At 42.0% G+C, this 27,840-nt stretch overlaps 3 protein-coding genes and 1 non-coding gene across 10 annotated transcripts in view; 3 read left to right on the plus strand and 1 right to left on the minus strand.

Annotated features, from left to right (window-relative positions):
- Positions 1 to 3,664: 3,664 nt before the first annotated feature.
- Positions 3,665 to 16,073, plus strand: SLC25A3 (solute carrier family 25 member 3). Of its 2 annotated transcripts, none has more exons than XM_054386495.1 (8): positions 3,665 to 3,719; positions 3,871 to 4,024; positions 7,596 to 7,717; positions 10,525 to 10,704; positions 10,815 to 10,996; positions 12,295 to 12,467; positions 12,989 to 13,099; positions 13,225 to 16,073. In XM_054386495.1, exons 2-8 carry the CDS (start codon positions 3,877 to 3,879, stop codon positions 13,383 to 13,385), a joined length of 1,077 nt encoding a protein of 358 aa, XP_054242470.1. In that variant the 5' UTR covers positions 3,665 to 3,719; positions 3,871 to 3,876; the 3' UTR covers positions 13,386 to 16,073. The 2 variants fall into 2 exon arrangements, with proteins under 2 accessions (XP_054242470.1, XP_054242471.1); XM_054386496.1 differs by lacking the exon at positions 7,596 to 7,717 and adding an exon at positions 7,882 to 8,003.
- Positions 11,167 to 11,401, plus strand: LOC128971561 (small nucleolar RNA SNORA53). Its single transcript, XR_008489242.1, has one exon. It is a non-coding gene; the product is annotated as a small nucleolar RNA SNORA53 (small nucleolar RNA).
- Positions 16,074 to 17,441: 1,368 nt separating the features above from the next.
- IKBIP (IKBKB interacting protein) lies at positions 17,442 to 23,740 on the minus strand. 2 transcript variants are annotated; one of them, XM_054386877.1, is made up of 3 exons: positions 23,547 to 23,590; positions 22,665 to 22,782; positions 17,442 to 18,206 (listed from the first exon to the last, which is right to left on the minus strand). In XM_054386877.1, the coding sequence occupies exons 2-3, from the start codon at positions 22,746 to 22,748 to the stop codon at positions 17,451 to 17,453; spliced, it is 840 nt and encodes a 279-aa protein (XP_054242852.1). In that variant the 5' UTR covers positions 22,749 to 22,782; positions 23,547 to 23,590; the 3' UTR covers positions 17,442 to 17,450. The 2 variants fall into 2 exon arrangements, with proteins under 2 accessions (XP_054242852.1, XP_054242851.1); XM_054386876.1 differs by lacking the exon at positions 17,442 to 18,206 and adding an exon at positions 20,723 to 21,550 and having other exon boundaries at positions 23,547 to 23,740.
- A 1,961-nt stretch (positions 23,741 to 25,701) lies between these two features.
- Positions 25,702 to 27,840, plus strand: part of APAF1 (apoptotic peptidase activating factor 1) — a 29,137-nt gene continuing 26,998 nt past the window's right edge. For 3 of the 5 annotated variants that reach the window (XM_054386790.1, XM_054386793.1, XM_054386795.1), the window contains exons 1-2: positions 25,702 to 25,839; positions 26,543 to 26,732. In XM_054386790.1, coding sequence (XP_054242765.1) covers positions 25,702 to 25,839; positions 26,543 to 26,732 — 328 coding nt within the window. The remainder of the gene's footprint in view (positions 25,840 to 26,542; positions 26,733 to 27,840) is intronic. The other 2 variants (XM_054386792.1, XM_054386794.1) reach the window with 1 other exon arrangement.

Consider the following 27,840-nt stretch of genomic DNA (forward strand, 5'->3'; position numbering starts at 1 on the left):
TAAAGGGTGTCACTTGCAGTGTTGAGACTTAATTCTGTGGCATCTGATTTGTGGTGAGACTATGAGTGTCTGAGCAAGAAACTCTCAAGTTCTGTATGTGTTTTGAAACCTTGATTTGAACTTAAGTAGGAAACAATGTGAAGAAACATTTTCTTCTAGTTCACTTGCCAGCAGTATGCTCAGTACTGCTCTACAGAATGCTTTAAGGTCCCTCTTAGTCTTGATCTGTGTGCTTTGATTTGTTTCTTGTGAGACGACTTGAAGTCTCTTATGAATATCTTCAGTTACTAATTGCCTTCTCAGATGGTTCAGTGGACAAAATATATTTTAACAGCATTAACTAGTTTGTGCAGAGTTAAATTAGAACAGCTGAGTACAGAAATAATGTCTTTAAAGGCCCCAAGAGCAGACTGTTCAACATAAGAAAATGTATAATTGCAAATGAAGCTTGCAAAATTGTGTGGCATACCTTGTGCAAGGTATGTTTGCCTTGCTTCTGATACGGCTGAAGTTGCATATTAGGCTGATAAAAAAAAAAAATTAAAAAAAATTCAAATTTAATCTGACTGATCAAAATAGGTACAGGGATAGGTTATGATGTGTAATTTCAAATCTTTTATTTATAAGCATAGGTGTTTCACTGTACTCTTTGTTAATACAGATTTTTACTGTATGATAGGTAAATTTACCAATCTTTGTTTAAAATTTTCCCATGGCTTTTGCTTTTACAAGTTAATTCAACTTGTAAAATAGTCCTAAGGCAGCATGTGCACCTATAAGTACTATATATATATATATATATATAAGAATAATTCCTCAGTTTTTCTGTCCACCTCTCACTTTGAAATTCTGTGTCCATATTGGTAATTTGTGGCTAAAAATTTTATCTGCGTTGTCTTCTTGTTATATAGGAAAAAACTGTGGTGCTTTATGGGGGGGGAAACCTGTAATGTCTGGGGAAAATTTAGATTTTTAGAAGGGTATAGGATAAGGAAATTTATGGCAGTGACTAGTGAGAATAGGAGAGATTTCTACTGCATTCAGAGGATGTGATTGCTGTCATTTCAAGCTAGCTAGTTTGTATCCTGTTGAAGGAGATGCTGCAGTGTTAAGGCTTCCCTTGTACTGTGAAACCCACTTAGACCTTGAGAACTGAAAAACCAGTTGTCACTGTTGTCACTATCTAGTAGTCCTGGCATTGATACAATGACTATGTAAAATACATGCTTACAGCCGATGCTACTTATGCTGATCTGATCATCAAAGGTGTGGAAGGTTGTTTCACTGTCTCATTGTATGTTTTTGAAAACTAAGTCACCTGGAGAACAAGCTTGTAAAAGTGTTGATTTTACTTAAAGGCTTCACCAAAATGTTAAAACTCTGACAAGTCATTGTAAGACAGGAGCTAGTCTACAGTTTCTTGATTTTTTTTTTTTTTTTTTTTTTATGCTGCTTGGGGTTGGGAGGGTCATGCTGAGTGTTAATAACTGATGTTGAGTTGCAATTAAGAAAACTATGGAGTTGCCAAAAGGGTGTTTTCCTAAACTCCCAAAATTTGAAAAAATACTGAAAAGATAGATTTATTTTACAATAGCTCTTCTTACTCTGAATCTGACAGAGGATGCTAAAAGGTAATACCTTTCAAGGCTTCCTCTATTACTATCTTCATGTGTCAGAAATCAGATTAATCTTAGATGGCTCTAATTACAGGCTGGTTTTGGTTTTGTGGGTTTTCTTTTCCACATCTGGGAAAAGTTAGAGATTTGCTATGTAAAATGATACACACTAAGTGGGACTATGTATTATTTCTGTTATTTTCATAGGGTTCTGGTAGATTGCTGTTTAATAGTACTGGTTAATAGTACAGCTTGTTGGAAGTTAATTATCAGCTGAAACCAAAGAAACTAATTCCTCCTAAGTGTCAGTACTAATTCCTCCTAAGTGTCAGTACTAGTTGTGCAAACAAATTGCCATTAGATGCATATAGGTAAATATGGTCACATGGAAGGTGCAAAGTTTTTCTGTATGTTAAAAATCACCAGAAAATAGCAATTCTTGCAGAATTTTCAATGTTATTTCAAGAGAAGACACCAAGTCTCAATAATATCTAGAGGTGATTAGCTAATTAAAAACTTCAGTGTTTTGCTTTTATATAAAACATTGCTACCAACAGTTTTTCAGAGGTGAGCAGAGCAAAACAATGGCAAAATGAACAATTCTGTCCTGACTTCATCGCTGGTGGCAAAGTGTGCAGCCCTTCAGGCTCTCAGCTGGTTGCTAAACAAAAGCATTTGAGGAATGTAAGTTTCAGATAACCTTTTTCTCCTTGGCAGCTGGAGTCTGGTTTACTTGAGAGGGATTTAGTCAACCTTGAATTCTAGGACAGTGCTATTAGGCATGTATCACTTTCATCTGTATCTGTCTGAATCACCTTGGTTGTGAAATACAGCAAAGAGAGCCAAGCCTTGAGGTTGGTGAGGCAGGTCATCCCGTGGGGAACTTGGATACAAAGCGGCTGCACCGACCGAGGGGGTGTTTCTTGTGTGGCAGTGCCAGTGTGCTATCAGTTGCTTTATGGCTCCATGCCCGGGAGTCACAGCTGGAGCTGAACTGTACTGTGCCAGTTTTGTACTCTGTAAATCCACTAAAATGGGAAATCACACTTGAGTTTCAGTAGTTAAAGCCAAGCATGGCTGCTGTGCTAAATAACATTCTACTTTGAACAAACCAGTAACTAGTAATTCTTTAAGCAGCTGCAGGTGTTGTGGCATAGGCCATGTCAAGATGCTTTACAAGCTCGACCTCAGAAGGTGAAATTCAACAGTAGAGGCTGCAGACAAGGTGTTTGGTGCCCACCTTCTGTCATCAGTTGGTCTTTTGCTGTGCTGTGATGGGAGCCCAGTGAAAGGAGTGAACTCTTGTTAAGGCAGACACAAGTGCAGGTGAACAGAGCTGGAATCAGGTGATACTGAGGATTTAAACTCATCTTTAAAACTGGGTGTGATTCAGACTGCTGCAGAGCATGACTCAAGGGCAGGCTCCTGTCCCAAGGGTGAGGTGCCTGTAAGGGCAGAGCCTGGGTTATCTGGTTTGACATTACCTAGGGCTCCAAGAAGGCTTCCTGAAGGCTGGGGGAAACGCGTGGGATGACTGACAAGCACCTAGAGAAGGGCAAAAAGGAGGAAGGTGCAGTGTTTATCACCGGCAGAGCGTACTGATAAACCTCTGACTGTCCAAGAAGAAAGGGTCTTCCTGTCAGTGGCCCTCAGAATTTACCAACTTCCTCAGGCCTGTGGCAGCTGGGCTGCCAGCCTGACCTCTACACGAACAAGGACAGCCACCGACTGGACCGTGAGCCGACGGGCAGCCGTGGAACGCAGGCTGCCCACTCACACGGGCCTCTGCACAGGACCCCTACCAGCCAAGACCCCACCTCGCCGCACGGGCCGCCGCGATCCCCGGGCCAAGCGGTGCCCGCGCTCTCCCCCAGCTCGGGGGCGCACCGCGCTGGCGTGAGGGCGGCAGGGCGTTAGCTCCCGTTACGTGTGCGCCATGGCGCCGGTTCGCAGCGCGCCTCCGCCAATCACCCTGCAGCTTGTTGGGCTGCGGCTCCGCCCCGCGCGTCGGCGAAGGACAAAGTGACGGCGCCGGGCCCGCGGTCAGCCTCTTCTCCTAGCTGCCGCCCGAGCAGCGGTGCAGCGCTGCCGCCATCTTAGGAGGTGAGTCGGGGCGACGCGGGGGTGCCCGCCTGGCAGGACCCGCTTCTCGCTCCGGAGCGACGGGCCGCTTTGGTGGTGCGCAGGGCCCTCCAATCGAGCCTGTGGCGGGCCTCCCGGTCCCACGCCTCTCCGTTCTTCTCGCCCTACTCAGGTCGCCATGTTTTCATCGGTCGTGCCGCTCGCCCGGCTCAACCCTTTCTACGCGCCGCACTTCCAGCTGGTTCAGGATGGGATGAGGAAACGCGCAGAGACAGCGGAGGCGCCCACCACGCGGCGGAGCTTGGCGGCCGCATCCGCCGCTGAAGGTGAGAGCGGAAGGGAGGGGTCGACACAGAGGCGAGACCTGTGGGCGCTGGGGGCAGCGGTGTCCCCGCTGGTCCAGCTCAAGAGGGCCTGTGCCCTTCGAGGTGACAGAGGGAAGGTTAACGCTCCGCTGGGCTCGGCCGGGCCGAGGAGGAGCAGGCGCTGGGCCTATGCGCCCGCTTGGAGGACGAGGAAGGGCACGGGCGGGGGAGGCGCTGGCAGCGTCTTCCGCTTCCCCGTGCGGGGTGTGCTGAGTAGCAGCAGAAGAAACGGGGGACTTCTAGTTCAAATTAATTACAGTGACCTCTGACAGAGTCTGTCCTGGGGATGAGAGAGTGCTTTTTCTGGTTCTGCTGGGCCTGCAGCCTCGGGGACTAAGGCTCTGGGCCTGTACTTTATTCCATAGAGAATGAGAATCTGGATGGATTTGAAAGAGCACCTCTTCCATCCTCATTTTTCTTTATCGCTTTCCTTTCCCCTGTTTATTTGCAGGGGAGCATCTGAACATCCAGACGTGTTAGAGGTGCCTGCAACTGGTCTAATTTTCGTGTTTGGGTTTTGTGGTTTTTTTTTGGGTTTTTTTTTTTCTTTTGTAGTTGTAGGGTACACATGAAGTAGCTCTGCTAAGATGAAGTGATGCATTTTAGATTCAGTGCAAGTGCTTCCTGTGTGTTTTCACAGAACTTTGACTTGCAAAGGTCAGACACTGATGACTCCTAATAGCAGATGTAGGTGTTGAAAAAGAAATCTAATTCTTTTAAGCTTTGAATGTCTTAGAAACACCTCTTTGTTTTTCTTGAAAAATAAAAGTAAGTTCTTTGAGCAGGATATATCTTCTGAAGAGCTGTAATTATTGAGATATGGTAGTGCTGCAGCACAAACATTCATAGAACATGTGAGAGGCAGAGCCTGGTATTGGATTTTACTAAGTTTTCAAGGGAAATAATTCTGCCTTTCAGTGCAGTCATAATTCTGTTGCTAGCTAACTAAAGCCTTAAATAGCTCTTTGGTTTGCTAAATATATTGAGTAGGTGCAGTCATTTCTTTAAAGCATTATGCTTAATCTTCATCCTATTTGTAGGCAGATGTGGTCAAAGGTTACCAGAGTTTCATAGTGTTTGTAGTATTTTCTGCTGTGTGGGTTATTTCACATCTAGTTGGTTCTCTGGCCTTTGTGTTGGGAGAGTAACCCGCTGCAGAAGATATGTGAGCTTATTCAAGGTCGCACAAAGTCAGTACATACCATAAGACCTTTTGAGTCCAGCTCAGGGCATCAACCACGACACAGCTCAGAAACAAAGTGTTTTATGATGAGCTCTTGGAGTTTGTCCTTGTTAACCTGTCAGATAGGTAGCAGAGAAATGAAATAGCTATGATGTAACTGCTAAAAGAAGTGATGTTTTTGTGGTGAATGTCTATATTTGAGCAATTTCAGGGTGTTTGTCTGAAGTCAGTATCTAGGTGTGTTAGAGCGCCCTTGCCCTTTGTAGACATGTTTAGCGAGCTCTCTTCTTACGTAACGTTTTTTAGGAGATTTGACTACTTCTGAAATAGGAAGTCTGGAATCTGCTATGTTTTTTTCTTTCTGATACTGCAATACTACTATGAACTTGGGTACCTGTAAACAGCTCAAGCCTAATGGATACTGGCTCGCTTTTCTTAATTACTGTTCTTCGAACACCTCGCTGGCAGATCAGTTTGAATAACGCAGTAACAAGCAATACATAAAACTCTAATTTTCTATGGCATCTACAGGCATCTGTCATACTCCTCAGCTAACACTAAATTGTGAAAACGAGAGTTGGAACAAGCACTTTGGGTATCTGGGCAGCATGGTAACTACTGCAGTACTGCAGGCCACAGATAAAGCTAGACAGAGCTGTCCTGTAATAAACACCTAGAGTCTGTTCTTCGATTTACCTGCGTAGAAAGCCTTGTGTTTGTTTAAGCAATTCTTTTGGCAAGTTACTACATACTGCAAATCTGCTAGCATAAAAGAGCTACCTATTGTAGAGGGACGTGTAAATCTTGGACCAGCATATTTACAGTATCTCAATTTACAGCATATTAGGAACAGTATCTCAATTAAGTTCTCATAGGTTATGCATTATGCTGACTGTTAACTGATTTCTTGCTTTAAATTTAGACAATATGGTGTTTGTGATTTGGTATTTTTAGTTTAAAAACTACATTTTTATTGTTGTGATTAATTTTGAAGAGTAAGAGGAGAACTGTGAATGTAAAACGTAATGTAAAATCTGGAACATTTTGAGGACGAAGTTCCCTTACAGTAGCTAAGCTAGGAGCTGGATAAGCCTGCTGGTCTAACTGGTGGATGCTGTTCTGATTGATGTTCATAAATTAATTTATTCCAGAAGCAAAAAGGTAGAGCAAAGAAGCTCTGAATAAGATAGGTTTTTGCTGTCTTGATTAGTGTTTTTCTGGAGGTAGCTTTTAGTAAGTTGATGTAACTCATTTAATGTTCCATTCTGTTGAAGCAATGCCACTAGATCTAACAGCAAAAGAACCTAGATTATCCCTTTCTGCCCTAGGGGGTATTTTCTATATAGTTTTCTCTGTGCTTATTAAGTATAGTAATTTTGCTTTTGCTTATATATTTAAAATGCTGAGTGTAGTAGCATAACTGTGACTGCTACCTTATGTTTATTTCTTATCGCTAATTGTAAACTTGAGTGTTTTCTGATTGTATGTAATTATACCCCCTGTGGCTGCTTCAAAAACAGAGAGGGAAACAAGATCCTCATTTTTCGACTCCAGTAATTTTGCTCTATTGGTATTCATGAAAATTAATAGCACACTCTTTTTGGTATTCATGAAAATTAATAGCACACTCTTTTGAGGCTGGATTTTTATATAGTACTGTATGTAACGGTGCAAATGGAGTATCCCTTGATTAAATGTGATCTCAAGTAGTCTTTAATGAACTGTGTTTATGAGTGTTGAGTGTGATGGTTAATAACATTCTGTCTGTGATTTAATTAAACACAAGATGTATGAGTCTGAGATTCTGTAGTTGAAAGAATTAAAGAAAGTGTGTAAAGAATAAAAAAAACACCTGGAAGTGTTTTTACATAAATACATTTTTGCATCTGATCTCCTAGAACTTTATGGTCTCTGCTTAAATACAGAAGTTGTACTATCACAGAATGTTTAAAGAAAGAAGCTTTGCCTCCAGATTACTAGAGAAGCGCTATTCTTGCTTAATTAAGAAAATGTTGGGCATTACAACTTTGGGTCATAGCTACTGCTAGCAGCTTCAGGGATTAATTTCCGTGGTTTTAGGTGCTGTGAGCTAAACCTTAACTGGCCCTTACACTGTTGTCCTAAAGGAACAAACTCATCTTGGAGGCTTAGAATAAAATCTTGTCATTCCAAAAGGTGTTAAAGCAAGGAATAATTTCTGAGTGTAACACTGTGGCTAAATAATACAGCATGGAAGATTGTTTCAGTTTACTTTTGAGAAGGTAGCACTTAGTCAATTTTGTTTCTTTCTAATCTTTGTTACCTTTTATGATTGACCATACATATGTATTTTTATTTTCAATTAACTAGAATACAGCTGTGCATATGGCTCAAACAGATTCTTTATACTTTGTGGCCTTGGTGGGATTATTAGCTGTGGAACAACACATACAGCACTGGTTCCCCTAGACCTGGTTAAATGCAGAATGCAGGTTTGTTCTGCATGCTGGTGTGTTGTGGCATTGGCAAAGCATGTTCAGTGTGGTATATTTAATCTACTAATGAACTGGAGGCATAAACCATTCCCTGGACATCACTGTCCAACAGTGCATGGAGCTAATGTATAAGCATGGTGTGTCTTTATTTTTTGCTGCAGAATACAGTTGTGAATATGGCTCGCTCAAGTTTTACGCTCTCTGTGGCGTTGGTGGGGTCCTAAGTTGTGGCCTGACACACACTGCTGTTGTACCTCTGGATTTAGTGAAATGTCGTATGCAGGTTTGTATTAACTTCAACATTTCTTACATTTTTCTTTACCTAGCCAGCATATTGAGAGTTTTCAGCAGTTTCCTGGGTGCCAGTAAACTTGAATGATGTTTTAAGTCTGCTGTAAGACTAACAAAATTTATCGGTCTGCTGTGATTTTATTAAGTCTGCTGTAAGACTTCAAGAGAAGCAGAAGTATTTAGGACAACTTGGATGATTTTTTCACTGTATTTAAGCCACATTTAACTATTTGCTAAAAGGCACCTAGCACAATGTTACTCTCTGGCTGCTAGGCTGTCTGGCTTTTGAAGAAAAGAGCTAGTCTGGTACAGTTGATGTTGGGGAGGGATTTCCAACCCACCACGTTCATATTTTGAAGATCTAAGTTTTTTTAGCCTGAAGTGACATGCATGTGTAATTTGATCCATAATGTTGTGGATATCAGTGCATGGCTTCTGGTTTGGATACTTTCTAATGATGCCACTTTAAATGGGTAAAACTTGAAATGGTGTTGCCAAGGCTGTCGCTGGTTGTGGCTGCGTTTCTTGAAGTGATTCTGGATTGAACACTGCACTTAATTTGCAATGCCAACTTCCTTATTAAAGTCATCTAGTGAACAGCCATGGAGGAAAATGTACTAATGGATTTACTCAGGCAAATCTGTGCTTCAAGAATAGAGCACGCTTCCAGATTTCAGGAAATACAGTAGTTAGTGCACAGGCTGACACTGATTACAAAAGTGGCAATTTTGCAATGACAGAACTCCTGAAATTAGGAGGGAACTATAAATTTAGTCAGGCCTACTAGATAACATTGGGGACTACTGCATGTGATACTCTTCAAAATTACGACGTTCTGGAAGGCCTTTATTTAGCATTCTTCACAAGGGAGGCTTTTTCACATACTTGAACACCTCAAATTCTGGTCTGAGACTAGTAATTCTGTAATGCATTAGACAAACATGAGGTGCATCAGGTGGAGGTAACAGGCTGCTTTCTGGAAAATTTGCGTTGAGACCAGGCTAGCTGTTTGGGAATTTCCTATGTCTAGTAGTAGAGAAGACTTCTTAGCTGAGTATGTGTTTTATTTCTGACAATGTAGCTTAAGTGGACTCTCCTATTGTTATGGACTTAAAAGTCCAAGATTGGTAGCTTGGCTACCCATACCTAAGGTTGAGTTTCTTGAGAATGAGGAGATTGATCATGGCTAAAGAGGGTGTAGCGTCCCAAACAGTTCTTAACCTGACTGCAGACTGGGTTAACAGGCTGAAGGCCTGAAAGCTACACAGTGCTGCATATAAAAGTGGGAGCAAGGCCTCATGCTTCCCAGGCTTCAACTGCTTGGTAAGTATGCTCAGCTTGGGTTGCTAGTCCTGGGCTTCTGATGTGTTAAGAGTGGTGAACTTCCCCTTCTGATCTTCAGCACCTGCAGGAAGGTGCAAGAGGAGGGTTCCATGTGTGTTCCAGGTGACCTTGTAAAACCTGTCATTATTTTTCTCTTTACACATCCAGTACAGAGCATGTTACTAATCCTTTCTGGATTCTTCAGAAAGTAAGTCATTGCCTGCCCTCTCAATGCCTTTTTTAAGAAGAGGTCAGCTTTTACATAGATGATAATTAAGCATGGTTCTGACATGAACATAGTTTTTTAATTTTACAGCGCCCAAGTGAACATCCAGTTTTCTGAAATGCAGAATCTTTTAAATTGACTTGTGTAGGTGAAATAATTCTCTAGTAGATTGTAGGTTTTATGTTCCTTATTCTCTGAAACGTTGGGTGATGTCAAATAGCAGAAGTAAAACTGTGATACCAGAATGACCTGTTTAAGGATTTTTGTTAAATGGGTTTCATTTCACATGAAACAAATTTTACTCATGTTGGTCTTTTTGTAATTTTGAATTTACAAATGAAAACTTACTCCCAAGTTTTGTGTGCAGAAAATGAGTTGTATGTAGCCTGTACTGTGAAGTCAAAAGTACAAATGTAGACAATTTTGAGTGCTCTTTGATTTGCTTAGCTCCATCTGTCTTAATCTGACTGTGTGGAGGGATGAAACTAACAGTGGACAAATAACCTTTTCTGATTAAGGATCAGGTGAATCATGAGGCATGGTTTGTGATGACACCTGAGTGTACATAGATGTGACATAGAGGGGTTGAGATTGCTGACAGAAGATGTCACATATTTAAAGAATCACTATAAATGTAATTATAGCAGTATGCTCCTGTCACAGTGATTTCATGAAATCTTGTCAGTATGGAAAGTCAGATTGTTGATTTGGAGAATAAATGTAAAGCAAAATTCACACAGTTGGGTGGTTCCTGGGTATTGAGGAGCATGCTGACTGTTACAGTAAGTGGGGGTTTGAGGCTGGCAAGCAGCCATTAAAGTTACACTGTGGTGAGTACATTGTATGTTCAGGGAACCTTAGGAAGACAGCAGTATGAGGAATTTAAATACTTTTATGTTTAGGAATGAGGGTGTGAGAAGAGAAGTGATACTGTATCAAACAATTAACTTCCTGCTCTGTTTAGGTGGATCCAGAAAAATACAAGAGCATCTTCAATGGATTTTCAGTGACAGTCAAAGAAGATGGCGTTCGTGGCTTGGCTAAAGGATGGGCTCCAACCTTTATTGGCTATTCCATGCAGGGGCTTTGTAAATTTGGTTTCTATGAAGTTTTCAAAATCCTATACGGCAACATGCTGGGAGAGGTAAACCTTAGGTGGCTGATGTGAGGCTGTGTATCTGCAGCTTAACAGTAAGAGTAATCACGAAAGCAGGATTCACTAACAAAACCAATGTGTGTCTCCATTCCCTTCAGGAGAATGCTTACCTGTGGCGCACCTCCCTGTACTTAGCTGCATCTGCCAGTGCAGAGTTTTTTGCTGACATTGCTCTGGCTCCAATGGAAGCTGCTAAAGTTCGCATTCAGACGCAGCCTGGGTACGCTAACACCCTGCGGCAGGCTGTACCAAAAATGTTCGGAGAAGAAGGCATCTGGGCGTGAGTTCCTCTTAATTTTAGAGTTTATTTAGAGTCTTGATGTCGTGTATTTTAACCCAATGAAAAACTTCCTAAAACTAATTGTGGCTTCAGCTTGTGATGCTTTCTGTTCTTTGTATGTCAAGATAATAGTATCAGGGAATCTGTGATAAACTGGCTGTTACTAATTCCACATGCTCCTTAGATCCATCTTTGTGGGTATCTTTGTGCTGAGTTCTGCTGGATAACTTCAGTTTCTAGCAGTTCCAGTCAGAGATACTCAGCAACTTTTCGGTTGTACAGTCAAAGATGCTTGAGTCATTGGCATGTAAGAGTAATATAACTGCATGTTAGCTTTCTGTTCTGATAGACGTGGCTGTAACAAGTCATTTATCACTATCAGGACTTAGCTGGTATGCAGACATCACCCTTATTGCACTCGTAGTATCGTAGAATGCACTGGGTTCAAGGGCTCTATAGAAGTCCTCTAGTCTAACCCCACTGCAGTAAAAGAAGGGACATCCCTAATTAGATCAATTTGCTCAGAGCCCCATCAAGCCTGACCTTGAATGTCTCCAGGGATGGGACCTCCACCAGCTGCTCAGGCAACCTGTTGCAGCATCTCACCACCCTCATGCTGAAGAACTTCTTCCTAATATCCAATCTAAATCTACCCTGCCCTAGTTTAAAACCATTGCCTCTTGTCCTATCACTAAAAGCGTTTGTAAACAGTCCCTCCCCAGCTTCCTTGTAGGCCCCCTTCAGATACTGGAAGGCTGCTATAAGGTCTCTCTGGCACCTTCTCAAGCCTGAAGAGCCCCAACTCTTTCAGCCTGTATTCTTGGGAGAGGTGTTCCATCCCTCTGTCTTTGTGGCCCTCCTCTGGAGCCTCCATAAGGTCCATGCCTTCTTGTGTGGAGGGCTACAGAGCTGGACTTAATACTCCGTTCAGGTGAGGTCTCACCAGAGTAGAGTGTCAGAATCACTTCTCTGCTGTCCACGCTTCTTTTGACAGCTCAGGACGTGCTTGGCCTTCAGTACTGCATTGCTGCAATGCATTGTAATCTGAAAAGTCACTACAAAAAAGCTGTGTGCTAGTAGGTATCAGGTAAATTCTAGTTTGTGTAGTTGTTTTATTAGTTCCTGAGGGCTAACTTCAATCTTAACATTTCTGTTGGTATTGAAACAATTCAGCCTTAGTGTCAGTGTTTAGAAGTTGTGTTCTTGATAGCAACAAGCTAACTTTTTTTTTCAAGTCAGAAATGTATACCTTAAATACTGGAGAAAATGAAGCTGAGTTTGTCTCTGCTCTGGTTTAGTTTCTATAAAGGTGTTGCCCCACTGTGGATGAGACAGATTCCATACACGATGATGAAATTTGCCTGCTTTGAACGTACTGTTGAAGCTCTCTACAAGTATGTTGTTCCCAAGCCACGAAGTGAATGTACAAAAGGAGAACAGCTGGTAGTCACGTTTGTGGCAGGCTATATTGGTAAGGAATCTTTAAGTCCTACACTTCATTGATGGAGAAAGGTGTAACTAGAATGATGGCATTGACTTGCAACTTTAAAATGTGCAGGTGGAACAAAACTGTATTCATTCTGTAAGTGGAAAATTAGAATGGTGGATCCTGTAGTAAGACAATACTCTTGTTACTGTGTGTTACTAATGTTAAATGCCCAAGTTTAAAAACTGCAGCTGATTGAAGTGAAAAAACTTGCATATTTGCTAGGCTGCAGAAGGTTGAAAGAAGGGGAGAAGGGTGACTTTTCAGGATCCAAGGAATTGGGAGTTTTGGTTTAGCAGAGGAGGTGCTCCAAAAGCAAAACCAAGGGGTGTTGTCTAGTATTCACATCCTATAATAACTATTTGCCTGCCGTCCTTTAGGATACTGGGAGGCTTGATGTAAATTCTGTGCAATTTATTAGGTGTGGTTTGAGTTGGTTGTACTTGGTCTATGCAGTAATGGTACAGGTAAAGCACTGCAGAACTAATGTTGAATTCCTCTTTCAGCTGGTGTCTTCTGCGCAATTGTTTCACATCCTGCTGACTCCGTGGTGTCTGTGTTGAACAAAGAAAAAGGCAGTTCTGCCTCACAGGTTCTCCAGAGGCTTGGATTCAGAGGTACATCAATTCTTTTGTATATTTTGGATCAAATGTGTGTGGTGTTCTGGGGAGGATTTCTTTTTTTTTTTTTTTTTTTTTTCCCCGGCTTCCTAACACTGCTGCTGCTTTGTTTTGCTCCACAGGTGTATGGAAAGGTCTCTTTGCCCGTATCATTATGATTGGTACCCTGACTGCACTACAGTGGTTCATCTATGATTCTGTCAAGGTTTATTTCAGACTTCCTCGTCCACCTCCACCTGAAATGCCAGAATCTCTGAAGAAGAAGCTTGGTCTAACTGAATAGACAACTGATGGACTGACTATACTGGCTGTCCCAGTGATGAGTTTCATGAAACTTTTATATATTTGTCTATGTAGAAAGCAAACTCTATATGATGTCATTATTGGCTGTGCCCTCATCTCATGCGAGGGTTTAAATTCTATCACTGTCATTGCCTGAAATAAATGAGAAACGGAGTGCTTAGTGTCTGTTTACTACTGCATATGTAAGTAAGCTTCATATCCCAGCAGCAAATACCTCAGATAGTCTCCTCCCTACCCACCCCCCCCAAAAAAATATTAACAGAATTAATCTATTCTGCACTTTATGAACTAGAGAATTTGTGAAAGAATAGTAACAAAAAGAGGCTTTCACTGTTTCCAGAGAAGTGCCAAGAACCTGTCCTTGCAGAACTGCAGAAACTTAACTGCAATTTTATGCACTTTGAGTCCACTATTTTATTTGCCTTTAATAAGCTGTTAGTGTAGAGTGGCTGAAATAAGACTGGTAAGAGCATCCTGGTCATAATACTGGTGCTCTCAGTAGAGATTAAAGGAACCTTACCCATAATAGAGCTGTTTCTGCTTTGGGCTGGTCATCTCAACTAACTTAGGCTTACTTGACTAATTTCTGCTTCTGCTGGCTTTGAGCCACACCAAAGAACTTGGTCCTTTTGGTTGTACTGTGGAATTAAACAGTAGCTGCTACCTTAACAAAAGAAAAGCTGATGTTAATAAAGATTCTCAAATACATCTGACCACTAGAAGCTTACTACAGCTTACAATAAAATAAAAATGGCTTGCCTCTTGCAGAGTTTGACAAACTTGCCAGCTTTTCCCTACACTTTGTACTTCTGTAGTTTGAATTTTCTTTTCTTTTTGGGTGGGGAGGGGCAGGTGATGGCATCTGAATGAGTTTACCCCTGAGTTTTGGTTGAACCATGCATTTGTGCAGTGCAAGAAGCCATACTTTTTTTAATTGGGTTTTCTTTTTGACCTTCATGTGAAGAAATGTAGGCTCCTAGGCATGCAAGAGGTGACAGTCATTGTCTTTAAGGCAATGAATTTGTTTTTTCCAGAATATTTTCATCTTTTTACAGAAAGATGTGCATGCTGCCTTCTGTGTTTTGCCTGTTCAAGAGCCCCCAGCTGATAATTACCTTGAGAAAAATCCAGAAGATGCCTGATAATAACGTAAAGGGTTCACCACATCCAGTACTACTTTGTTCACTGAGTAGAGCTGGAGCTTAAAGTGTCTTCTGTGCAAAGCTGTTTGGATATGCTCCCTTAAACAGCATGTGGGCTGATGATACTGAATTTAGCTTGCCATTCATCTGTGTTGTACCACCCCTTCCTCTTCTGTCCTTCAGAGTCCAAAGAACAATCAAAGCAGGCACTGCTGGAGCAGTATAAATACACTGACCCCTGCATCTTTGCTGGAATTTGATGTTCCTGCTACAATTTTACACAGTATTGTGCTTCCGGTGCCCTGGGAAAGCCCTCTCAACTTCCAAGATTTTGGATGCTCAACAGGCAAATCTGAGACTTATTTTGAATTGCTGCCTTTCAAAATAGGGAGAAAAATCCTGCTCCACTTCTCACGGTAAACACGTTCTTAGAGTGGTTGGTATCTACCTGCATTATCCAAGAAAGTCAAATTCCATAAGCCTAAATAAAACATTTGTACAAAAGCACTTTTGTGTTGAATTAAATCTATTTTATGTTAAAAGTACCTTATATTTTATTGTCCCATCGTGACTGGGAACCTTGAGAAATTCATTACATGCTTCTAAGAGCTTCCTGGAAGAGCATTAACTATGATGTGGTCTTGTTACCAGGACCATTGGTGGTAACTTCAGAAGCTGCTTTAACTTCGCTGTGTGCTTCAGCTTGTTAGGAAAAAACACTATCAGTGTATTGAATATCATAGTTTCTTTAAAGACTTGTTTTAACTCAGTAGGTTTTGCTGCAGAACATCTCAAGTTGTTTCTGTTCCTGGGAAAGTGATGCACTTTTGTCAAGTTTTAAGGCTAGGAGAAGAGAGAGAAATTTGGGCCATGCAGTGAGGTAATCTGTTAAGTAAACCAATGGTGAGCTCAAGACTTTCCTGTCATTCTGTGGAGCAAAATAGCACAATTTTCTCAGGAATTGGGTCACCTGTTTTAATTGCAGGCAGTAATAAGAATCTTAAACCCATTTCCTCATTGCTCAAGGGTAGCAATGAGATGCTCAGATAATTTTATCAAGGTAAATCTATACTCTGCTACTTCTTGTGTTGTGTTTCAGTGGAAAACCTGAGCAGGGAAGAACATTGCCTTGCAGCTGCTGATGTTGATATTCAGCCATGTCTGGATGCTTGAGATACCTGGATTTAATGTATAAAATTGCTGTTGCTTAAAGGGTTTACCCACTGATGTTGCAAATACCCTTCAGTGGGAAAATTGTAGTATTGCAGCATTTGAAAGATGTAAATTAGTTGCACCATTTAAAAGATCAGCTTTGTCATTGGTAACTGCTTTATAGCACTTGTGTTTTCTGAAAGCTGAGAAGGTGGGATGGGAGCAGTGGAAAGTCCTTTTCAATTGGGTGAAGATCAATCACTAAACCCCAAAGTGCTTTGTGAAACGATATGTGTATGCTGGCTGTGTATATTGTTTTCTGAAGGAGAAAATGTCCTTCCTTGCTCTTGGTGCAGCTGGTTTGAGGTGTGTGGTCTGTACGGAGTAACAGCTCCACCCTCTGTGTATCAGGTTGTACCACGGATCAAATGTGCTGGCACTTGCTGAAATGTTTGTTACATATCATTTTAAAATGGGCTGTAATGAGACAAATAGTTGTAAATCATTACATCTCTACATAGAGATTATGTAGTTCACAGTGAAAACAATAAATATCCTGCTTTTTATAGCAAATATGAGTACCTGGGATAGCTGAGCTTAGTAGCTACGTGGCCTTGTCACAGAGTGTGACAGCCCTGGCCAATGGGTCCAAACCCAAAGTGGGGATGGCCAACCAGACCCCCTACCTCCAAGGAGTCCAGTCCAACATGTGGCTCACTGAGTCAGTGACTGGTGTGCATGCCCATCCTCCACTGTCAGGAACACACTGGGACCCCAATACCTCTGGGCCTCACCCCTGGCAAGCTTCACCCTCTCTCCCCTGGTGAAAGAGCCTCCAGCTGGTCCCAGACTCCCAAGGGAGCTGGCTGTATTTCTCTTGTAACTCTGCCAGTTCAGTCTCACTGCAGGGGCATCTCCCTAGCCGTGACCTCTAGCACCTCCTCATTGCTCCTATCACACTGGAATTCAGTTTTAGTAAGCAGATGAAGCTGAGGTGGAATGGTCTCTCCCTGCTTAGGCTTTGCTTTTTCCACTCCAGCCCAGGGATAATGACAAGCCACTAACCTAGCAGCTAGTGTGCTCTTCAGCCATGCTATTGAATCCCAATCACCCTCAAGGTTCCCCTGCCACAACTTGGCCAGTTCTAAACACAGCTCTTGCTCCCTAACTGCCAGTGGCTCTCATCAGTCTAAAGTTTTTTGGGACGTAAGTAACTTCTCTGCTGCTCCCTGTAGTATTTTACAGGCTAAGCAGCAATGAATGAGCGACACCTAGGACTACTGAACGGTCATCAGCAGGTCTTTGAAGGCATTGCACCCCCAGAGGGTTCTGTGTTTTAAAGCTGTAACAGTGCTCTTGTTTAACTGTTTGTAAACCACAATTTTATTTCCTTCCTTTGGAGCAGGGAAGCTGAAGATCTCAGACTGGGGTCCTGCTTCCTTCATGAAAGCAAACCAAAGGTAAGAACATTTTTATGCTTGAATGCTGTTTTATTGTACAAAAGAAGCCATTTATAAAACCTAGCACCCTTCAGGAAGACAAATCTGTGCAGAAATGTTTTTGCTCACACCATAGCTTGTCTCTTGACACCAGCTAAGACTTTTTCTGTCCTTTTCCAAGGGAGAGGACAAATCTCAAGTTTCAGTGTGCTTCTAAAGGAAGCTTTTAAATATTGTCTGTCTTCTTAGTACTACACATGGAGTTAACACTCCTCAAACTGTTATTCTTTCAGCAGTGGCATTTCACAGCAATCAGTTCATGTCTGAAACCTTGGTTATTCCATCCTCCATATCTTTGGCCTCACTCTGAACTCTTGTTAGATTGGTCAGTTTCTCAGTGAGCAAAGCAATTTCCTTCTCCTGTTGCAATACATTGTCCACTAACTTTCCTATTCTCAGTGTCAGGTCATTTATTAATGGCTCCAAGGTAGCAAAATCCTTTTGAAGTTTGTACATCTTGGGTTTTAAATCGTTTGCAAATGTAACTGTCTTCAGAACTTTTGCTCTGTCACCTTCCAGATTCAAAAGCCTATCTGAGTGCTTGTTAAAATCACTCCTGATCTCAGATAGTGCTGTCTCCATTTGCTCAATTTCTCTTGCATTACTGGATGCCAAGCTCTGTAGTTTGGTACTTCGGTCAATACTACTGGAAAGCAGGTCACCTATATTTTTTACTGTCATCTTTTCACCTTTTTCTACTTTATCCTCTACTGTTTGCAAGGATTCTGCCAACACAGCCATATCTGAGACCAGGCCTGACATGCGCCTGATGTCGGTTTTGACTGTCACAATTGTCAAAGTTATGTTTCTAGCTACAGAAGCTGCATTTTCTTCAGCACTTGAAATGGCACCAAAAAGGGTTGTTAAATTCTTCTGCAGCTCTTCTTGCTTTTTAATGATGCTGCTAGTTGACGTTTTTGCCGTATAAATATCTTCCCCTAGATGTTTAATGTCAGAAATTATTTGAGGATCTTCCAGCTGTTCCATGAAGTTCCAAGTATGTTCACACTGGAGGGATACAAATAAAAGTATTTGACCAGATCTCTAGCTTAACAACACACAGCAAAATCAAAACTGTATTCTAGTTGAAATACCTTAACAATTCTGATACTGAAATTGAGCACAAATCCTGTCTTTAGGAAATAAACTTCTGTTGAAACACAACCAAATATTTTTTTTTTTTTCCCTTTCAGGAAAAATTCAATTCAAATTGTTTCATTTCAGGCTGAATTCAAACGTTACATTTTCTGTAAGGACAGAAAATACAGGAGGGTGCTATATGACTTCACAGCATCTCTGAAAACCCAAGTCACCAAATGAGATCTGCTTTACAGGGAATTTTGTATCTGTGTGATCCAGAAAGAGACCTGTAGAAACATTTTAGAAAGGATGCCCACATTAAAATTCTCTTATCCAAAAATCATGGACTGTTATTTTATTTTGGTGATCACAACGTGTATTTTGAACATGGCATTCACAGAAGGGAAAAAAACCCAAACAAAAGATTTGGGTATGGTTCCCTTCTGTTTAAATGGCCACCAAAGCACAGAAGAAACATGACTGAAACAGCCTGTTTTTGTTTTATGATTGCTTCTTGGCTTTCAAGTTTGAGAGGAAGAAGGAAAAATAAATATTTGAGTGATACTATCCAGTTAAATCCCCATAAAGTCAGTGTAGAACTTGGGAGAGCAAAAAAAGTCACTGAATGGGCAAGCTGAAACACATCCCAAGAGGCTGCAATTAGTTTCATACTACTCCTTTTTTGTTCCACTAGAAGTAAAAATATCACCAAACAAATATTTTCAACTTTCTGATAGTGTTGATCATTCCTTAGAGGTACAGAACTGTTTCCTTAAAAACAATGTCACATAAATTCAGCTTTCAGTAGGGCTGAGGTTGATGAAAGACATTAAGTGGGGGAGCATACCACCCTTCCCCAAAAATAAATGAAGTAGAAACACACGGGAATACACTTGTGGAAAAAAAAAGTATTTTAAAGACATTTCCATAAAAACAGAATGTCTTAGTGGAACACTGAAAACTGAAGTACTTATTCCATACCTTTTCTGGAAGAGTAATTCCTTTTGTAATAGAATATGCACTAGGACAGGGCACACTGTATAACCACAGTATGTATTTTATTGCATATGACTGGAAACAGATACAAACATATACATAAATAGATGAAACTGAAAGGCTTTATAACACCGAGAAAAGGTGGTTTAAGAACTGTGCTACCCCTTCAAGAGACTATAAATAAATGACTTTACAAACCCAGAAAAAAATTATTTAAGCCTGATCATGTCGTAGTGTCATGGGGCTATATTAAATCTCCTTTCCTGACTTCAGGAGTTGGAAATTATCAAGACTTAAGGCTGTAGGCATAAATTAATGGTAGTCCTGAGATCAAATTTGAGTGAACAGCTCCCATACCTATTAAGTAGTTCTACTTCCTGTGTTAAGTAGATCCTGTGTTAAGTATGCATAAATTAGATATTCCCTGCTTCCATATACATTACTCCATGGCTTTCATTAATTCCCTCTTCAGCTATTAAGCTCACCAAATTTTAGGAAACAATGAGTGACACAGGGTTTTTCCCCCCCCCTTTGAAATGCAACACAATACCTACCAGACATGTCATGCAATCCCTAACAGAGAACATTCTACCTAAGAAAAGCTTAAGACTCGTTTCTAACAGCTCCATAACGAACCAACCAAACTAAACTAAGACAGTGACTGATCGCATCTAGCTGGCAAATTAAAAGATGGAAGAATCTAACAGGACTATCTGTTAATAAGGACTTAAATCTGTACATAGTCAAACAACCTCAGTGGCAGAACGAGAGTATGGCAGTGGTTTTAGGAAGTTTGAAAAGGCTGGGAATGGGGTTTAAGGAAGCTATCTGCACTGGGTCAAAGAAACAAAAAGATAACACCAGCTATGAAACCCTGTGCCTGTGAATACTGCTAACAAAAGGAGGTTCTCAGTAATTTACTCTTTTCTGTCCTGCTGCTGTATCCAAGCTTCAGCTACTACAAATACACTCAGTGCTTTCCTGCACAAAGTATGTTGAGATCACAGTAACAGCTCTGACCTCGTACCACAAGCACAAAACCACTGTAATATATAACATGTGACATGCCTAGAGATAAGAACTGAAACTGTTGTCTTACAAATCCATGGAATATAATACAAAAAGTAACAGTGTGAAAAACCAACTAGTGAAAATGAAATATAAAATTGTAATCTGCTCTTTTTGACTTTTTTCCCTTTAACCTAAACACTTTGCTTCAAATCCCTTTTCAATTAAACTGAACTTTTAACAAACAAGCTGAAAACAATCCTGAAGAAAATGCTCCTTTAACACGTCTTGCTCTCTAGTCTGTTTACTAGAAGTCTGTCAGCCTGATGCAATGCCTCTTTAAATTAGTGACAATATTTCAGCTACCCTTAACATATGTTGAAGTGACACTGTTTATGTTATAAAGTGCTCTTTCATCGATGAAAACCCTGACTCCAAATTCACTTATCCTCATCCTGCTCATTTTCTGAGTTACAGCTTTCTGGAGTGATTTCTTTTGCTTCTGAAGATACTTCTGTGTCATGCACTACTTCTAAAGCCACTATTTCATTTTGCACTTTCAGCACACTGTTATTTTCCTGTATGCTGTCAAGAAGCTTTTGCATCTCTGCTGTATCAGAAAGACTTTTCAACATGTCATTTTCTACAGCATATAGCTGTGTTGTCAAGTCCTCTATTTTTTTCTCCATACTTAGCATTTCGCTTGATAACCTAAGAATAGAGTGAACAGCATTTTCAATTGTTGGCAAATAGGTCTTGCACTCCTCAATTTTAGGTTCATAGTTCACAAGTTTCTGATTCAGGTCTGTGTTCTTAGCTACCAGACTGTTCTGTTCTTCTTCTAGCTTTTCAACTGCCTTTGCTTGTGAGTCCAGCTTTTGTTCAACTCTAGAGAATTCATCATCTTCTTGCCTTTTCAGTGTTTTAATATTTCTGGCTGTACTGTCTTCCAAATCTCTTACTCTTTCTGAAAGGGATTTAATTCTTTGGTCAACTTCATTAATTTGGGAAGTAACTTCTGTATGTATGGACTTTGCTTCAGACTTTAAACTGCTAGTGTTTGTGTTCAATTCATCCAAACTTCTTCTCCAGGAACTGGTAACGTTTTGGAACTTCTCATTAATGCTCTGCATCTTTAGAGAGAGAGTTTTTTCATTGTTCTGTATATCATTTATGATGTTATGAAGAGAAGAGATTTCCTGCTCAAATTCAGTCATCACAGAGATGGATGAGGCAGCTTCTTGTAGGATACTTTCTGAAGACTCAAGCTGCATTTATAACACAAAACAACGTCCAATGTCGACTTAACAAAAGTAAAAATAGAAAACCATTTGCATTCATTTAATAGAGAATAAAGTCCTTTAGAAGCCACTTTGTAATAAGTAAGGTTCCTACATAAACTGTTTTCTTGAAAACATTGTTGATTAACCCAGCATGAAAAAGTCACAGAAAAGAGGTTGGTGGTTGTGAATTTCTATGGGACAGATGCAGTTTTCTTTGTTGTCAGTCACCTTCTCTTCCATGTTGTTTTTTTCCCCCAAAACATACCACACTACACAAATCTCATGCAACACTCTGCAATCTGCAGTGTAGGATATAAATATCTAAATTACATCATTTCTAAATGACATCATTATGAGAGCACTGCTAAACATCACTAGCAGAAGCCCTGCTGCACTTCCCATCATTATTTGTAAGATACAGGGGATAATTTTACAGCCAGCCCAAGTTTCCTGCCTAATAATGCTACACGTGGATAAGAAATTTAAAAAATACCAATGAAAAAATACTGCCATCATTTCATTATGCCTTTCATTCTTTACCATGAGGATAGTGGAACACTGGAACAGGTTCCCAAGGAGGTGGTTTGGGCCCCACCGCTGGAGATATTCAAGATGAGGCTCAACAGGGCTCTGGGCAACCTGATCTAGTAGAGGATGTCCCTGCTGACCCCAAAGGGGGTTGGACTAGATGACCTTTGGAGGCCCCTTCCAACCCAGACCATTCTATGATTCACAATATTTGAGCAAGTCTACCACATAAAACTGCCTGTGAATTGTCTTCAAATCAATCTCTATTTGAATTATAGACAGACCACTATTTGCAAAATGAAGTTTGTCCTTAAGTAAGTTTTTAAAAATAGTTTAGTGCCTTAAAACTAACAGTGAGATAGAGCCACTATGTTCACATACTTGACCAATGGTATGGATTAGACACACTTAGTGACATGAAATATCCTCCCCAAAAGGTCCTGCTATCCACAGGCCAAGTAGAACACATTCTCAAAATGTGTTTTAAAACCATCAGTTAGCTAAATAGAAACAACATAAAACAACAGCACACATCCACGTGAGATTATCCAATCAAGATGTCAATGATTACCTTTTTAGAAATTAAGTTAACTCTGTTTTCCACATCCAGGAATTTTTCAGCTTCTTGCTGTAAGAAATTGTACTTTTTTTCCATATCAGCAAATTGATTTGACTGCTGAAATAGGAACCTGCAAAGAAATAAACAGTAAATATAAGTGCCTAATTAGCACATCTAAGTGTTCCAGTGCCTGATTCACAGCAATTTGTTACTGCAAGGATTTGTGCTCACAGAGGAGGACCATGGAGCACCTCCTCTATGGGGACAGGCTGGGGCTGTTCAGCCTGCAGAAGGCTCTGGGTAACCTTAGAGCAGCCTTCCAGTATCTGAAGGGGCCTACAAAAAAAACTAGAGAGGGACATTTTACAAATGCTTGTAGTGATAGGATGAGAGGGAATGGATTGAAGCTGGAAGAGAAGAGATTTGAACTGGGTATTAGGAAAAAATTCTTTACAGTGAGGGTGGTGAGACACTGGAACAGGTTACCCAGGGAGGCTGTGGATGCCCCCTCCCTGGAGATGTTCAAAGCCAGGCTGGATGAGGCCTTGAGCAACCTGGACTAGTAGAAGGTGTCCCTGCCAACCCAAACTATTCTATGAACTTATGAATTAAGTTGCTTTTCAGTTACATTAGTCTCCAGAGCAGATATTTACAATTCATGAGCAAGACACCTTTCAATCTTTCAACATGACAGAAGAAATCCAGCTTCTATAATCCCTCATTGCACACTTCTGGATACTGCTCTAATCTTCTTGATCCTTCTAGTTTTAACAAGTTTCTATAGTCACTTAACCCAAACACTATATTCAAATGTAACTATTCATATTGCCTGTAACTGAATACAGGATAGATTACAAAAGAAAACACTAAAATCCACTTTAGAGAGTTACCTACCAGGTCAGCACCAGGCAAAGAACAAGGGAAATTACACTCAGGCTTGTCCTTGAGTCCATCCAAAACATGTTCCGATTATTGCTGGTCCTGGGACTTGCCATCTTCCCAAAATTATTATGCTTCTCAACCTTCTGTGAACCTTCATTGGTCTTGGGTGAAGAAACACCTTTCTTCCTCTGCTTAATTTCAGACATTTTGGGTTTTAAAAAGCAGAAGAGACAACTAGGAGGAAAAAAAAAGAAGGCAAAACCAAAAAGGTCTAGCTACTTCTACACATCCTTAAATACACCTTTTGCCTTTTAGTTAGACATTATTTCAACTTTTGGGAAGTGTCATAAGACTTTGTGAATGTTTTTTCTATACTACAGAGCACTGCTTTCGTGGTTATTATGCATTACTGCCACTTGAGTTGCATGCTCCGAGTTTGAAGGATGTAGGGAAAAAAATCTCACCTCTTGCTCTCAAACAAACAAAAAAAAAAAAAAGAAACGCAAAGAAAAGAAAAGCAAAAATGCTGGTTCTGTAACTTTCAGAACACTTTTGGGCTTGAGAGCACGTAGAATGAGGTTACAATAAAAAAAATATCTGATGGGTAGCTAGCGAAGTAGTGTAATGCGACTCAGCTTTAGAAGGACAACTTCAGATGGCAGCCCCGTGCAGTGCAGAGGAACGAGCCGCAGCTCCCTAGAGACCCTTCCGAGCATCCCATTCCTCCCGACCCCCCTCTTCCCTCAGCCGCCACCCCGGGCCTGCCTGCGTTCGGTCCGGGACACCAAAACGCGACTGACTCGTTCCTCCCCCTCCGGGGCACTTCCACTCTGCCCTCGGGGCTCCCAGGAACCCCCCCAAGCTCAGAAGCTCCCCCCCGCCCTCGGGGTAGGCCTGCGGGACGCCACCCAGCCCTGGCAACAACCCATCCTCCCGCGACCCTGCCACTTCGGGCCACCTTTCCCTCTCCACCGGTGCACCTCCGGTACCCTCGACGCTTCTTACAGCCCCAGCTGCAACGCGGCGAGGGCGGGAAGGGCAGGCCGGCCTGCCCCGCCGGTCCCCACACCCCGCAGCTCCACCTCCGTGCCGGGCCAGCACCTGGCGCCTCGCCCGTTGTCAGCCGTTGGCGGCCGCGCCCCCAGTGCCACGTCAGGCGCGCTCCCGCCGCCACCGCCGAGGCAGGCGAGTGGGGCCGGTACGCGCAGCCCGGCCTCCGTGGCTCGGCACGGGAGCGCGGGGCTTTGTTCCGTGCGGCGCAAGGTCGGGGCCGGGCTGTTGCTGGGCGGGGTGGCGGGGGGCGGGACGGACCGGACCGGACCGGGCTTTCTTTAGGTCCGTGCCCGGAAGGAGGAAGTGTTGGCGGCGCGCCGCTGCTCCGTGCGGGGCAGGGACTTCCTCGTAAGGCGAGGTGACTACATGTAGCCGGCGGCTGCTGACAGCTCTGCGGTGCGCGCCAGGTGGGCAGCGGTGGCGGCAGGACAGGACCAGACGAAAGGGCTGTGCCTGGGTAGCTGCGCTGGGCGCCCCTGAGGCTGACTCCAGCCCCCGGCTCCGGAGCTCTCTGCTGTGGAGGTAGCCGGGCAGAGGGCCCTCGGCCCGGCCCGGCCCGGCCGGGCGGGTGTGGAGGGCGGAGAGCTGCTCTGAACGCTCCAGTTTCTGTTTCGCTCTCCCTGCGGCTGCGGCGAGGCGTGCCTGGGTGTGAGGTAAGCCTTTGTTATATATGGCTGTGGGTGCTTTCTTTTTCTATTTCCTTCTCGTGTGGCTTTATTGTTATTACTCAGCGTGGACTTTGTTCGACTGGGAAGCTTTCGCATCCCCTTTCCTAAGAGGTGCAGAGGGGTAAAGAAGGGGTGAAAGTCTTTCCTAGCCACATATTTTTGGCGAAGATAGGAAATGGTGTCAGCGGAAGAGGCATTCCATCACAGGCTTATCCCCAGGCAGCTGTTGTGCTGTTTGCCGTGTGAACCCGCCTGAAGAGTCACTGTTTTCCGCAAACGCAGCTGCTCTGCTGCTTTTTCTGATTTCAAAATACTGTTTCTGATTTCAAAATGACGAATGCAGAAGCTATTTTGAAACTTTCGGGTTTTCTTGTAAATTATGTTATGGTCCTGAGGTGACTTTTGTCTTTCCCCCCTCCCCTCGCCTTATTCACACTGAAGAAAATATGGATGTCAAAAGCAGAAATTATTTACTTATGAATCGCCAAGCTTTGCAAAGAGACATCAAGACTGCTTACATTATGGATCGGATGATTTCTGACGAAGTGCTAACACTGCAGGAGGAGGAGAGAGTGAAACAACAGGTAGAGCCATCTCTCACTGCTATTTATCTTCCTAGTCTACTCACATGTCCTGTCATCCATTTTAAAAGTAGGAATTTCTGTCTCATTCTTGGATTCACCAAGTTGTATGTTTGGCACACAGATTTTTATTGCACTTTGTAAGGTTAAGGGCTTGGTCAAGTTGAAGGCTGTTTCTGTGACTATACCCAGTCTGTACGTGATAGATCAGATGATTTCTAAGATCTCTTAGTTTTGGTGATGGGCCTCAAGTTTTAGGAGGAACAGGTGAGGGAACTGGGGTTGTTTAGCCTTCAGAAGAGGAGGCTGAGGGGAGGCCTCCATTACCTTCTATGTCTGCCTCAAAGGAGGTTGTAGTAAGGTGGGGGTCAGCCTCTTCTCACATGCAGTAAGTGGCAGAACGACAGGAAACAGACTCAAGTTGTGCCAGGGGAGGTTCAGGTTGGATATTAGGAAAAATTGCTTCATAGAAAGGGCTGTCAGGCATTGGAACAGGCTGTCCAGGAATGTGGTGGAGTCACCATCTCTGGTGGCATTTAAAAGATGCATGGATGTGGTGCAGAGGGCTGTGGTTGAGTGGTAGTAGTTCAGCAGCAGTGGTGGGATTGTGAGCTCTAGGTGAGCAGCTGAACTTGATGATCTCAAGGGTCTCTTCCAACCTCAACGGTTCTATAATTCTATGATGTTTTTCAATGTTTTTTTCTAGAGTACACAGGAGGAGCGAGCAGCTATGCTAATAAACATTATTCTTACAAAAGATAATAACTCCTATAGATCCTTTTATAATGCACTGCTTCATGAAGGCTACAGGGATCTTGCTGCTCTTCTTCAGGATGGCATCCCTGCAGTCTCCTCTGGTAACAGAAAGAGTTCAATGGATGGAATGACTTCACATGGTCAGTGCAACTACAGGAATCCCAGGGCTTGGAAGTACAGACAAGTTGTCTTTTTTTATTCCTTATTAAGTGACTATCTGTAATGCCTCTCCTAATGAAAAAAGGAGGAATTGGTGCATTCACCTGTTCTGGTAGTGTAGTAGTCGGGATTTCTGTGTTTCATATATTTAATATAAAATAACTTTTGTAGGTCATCTTGCAACTGTTCATATTAACTAGTGTTTATTTTAAAACAGAGGAAACCTGAAGCTTTCAAGATTTTCACTAAATTATTATTATTTTGTTGTACATGAAAGACAGACACTTATTTGTATATGTAAAAGAAGCTGAACCTAATATAAAAGTTGTAGCCTCCAAAATTCTGACATCTATCTGGAAGAGTAATCTCTCAACCTACGTTCCAGTAATTGATCTAGCTGCTTAATTTTCTCCACCAGATCATTTAGTTACCCTACTTAAGTTCCTAAGTTTTACCTACATTGTCAGCAGTGTCATCTTTGATTGACTTGAAATAAATTGGTAGCTTCTAATGGGAAGAACTTTCTTACTGCCTGTGACTCAAACTGCATGTGACTAACTAACATATTTAATGGTCTCATAGATGTGTGGAATTTTGATTACCTGAGTAATCAAGCTTATTAGTGCTGATATGGCACTGTGTAAGTGCAGCAGAGGACAGATAAATTGCACGTTTCCTGCTGTACTTGGCTTGCTCTGTTGCTAGTCATGCTACCTTAGCTGAAATCAAAGGAAATCTTCCTTGGACCGCAGTGCTGTGATGTTAACTACAAAGTAAAAGCCTTACACAGCCAACTTTCTTCGCTGCTGCATCCGTGGAGCAGGAACTCTGGCTGAGAAAGTGACTCCATAAGCCACTTGGTGTAACAATGTTGAGCTCCTATGTTTGCCACAGTTTCTACTGTTAACTATCTTTTCAATTCTAGGATTTGATAAAACTAGCATGCCTCATGCAGTTATTAATTGTAACATGATTGTAGATGTGAGGCTTGCTACCTGCCAAGCACTTTATGTCTAGAAAGCAGTAATTTTTCAGTATCTGATGTTGTGAGACCAGTAGTTTTTAGAACCTTTGTATGCGACGCAAGTG

This window comes from Indicator indicator, chromosome 14, assembly GCF_027791375.1.
Source record: "Indicator indicator isolate 239-I01 chromosome 14, UM_Iind_1.1, whole genome shotgun sequence".
NCBI classification, from domain to species: Eukaryota; Metazoa; Chordata; class Aves; order Piciformes; family Indicatoridae; genus Indicator; species Indicator indicator.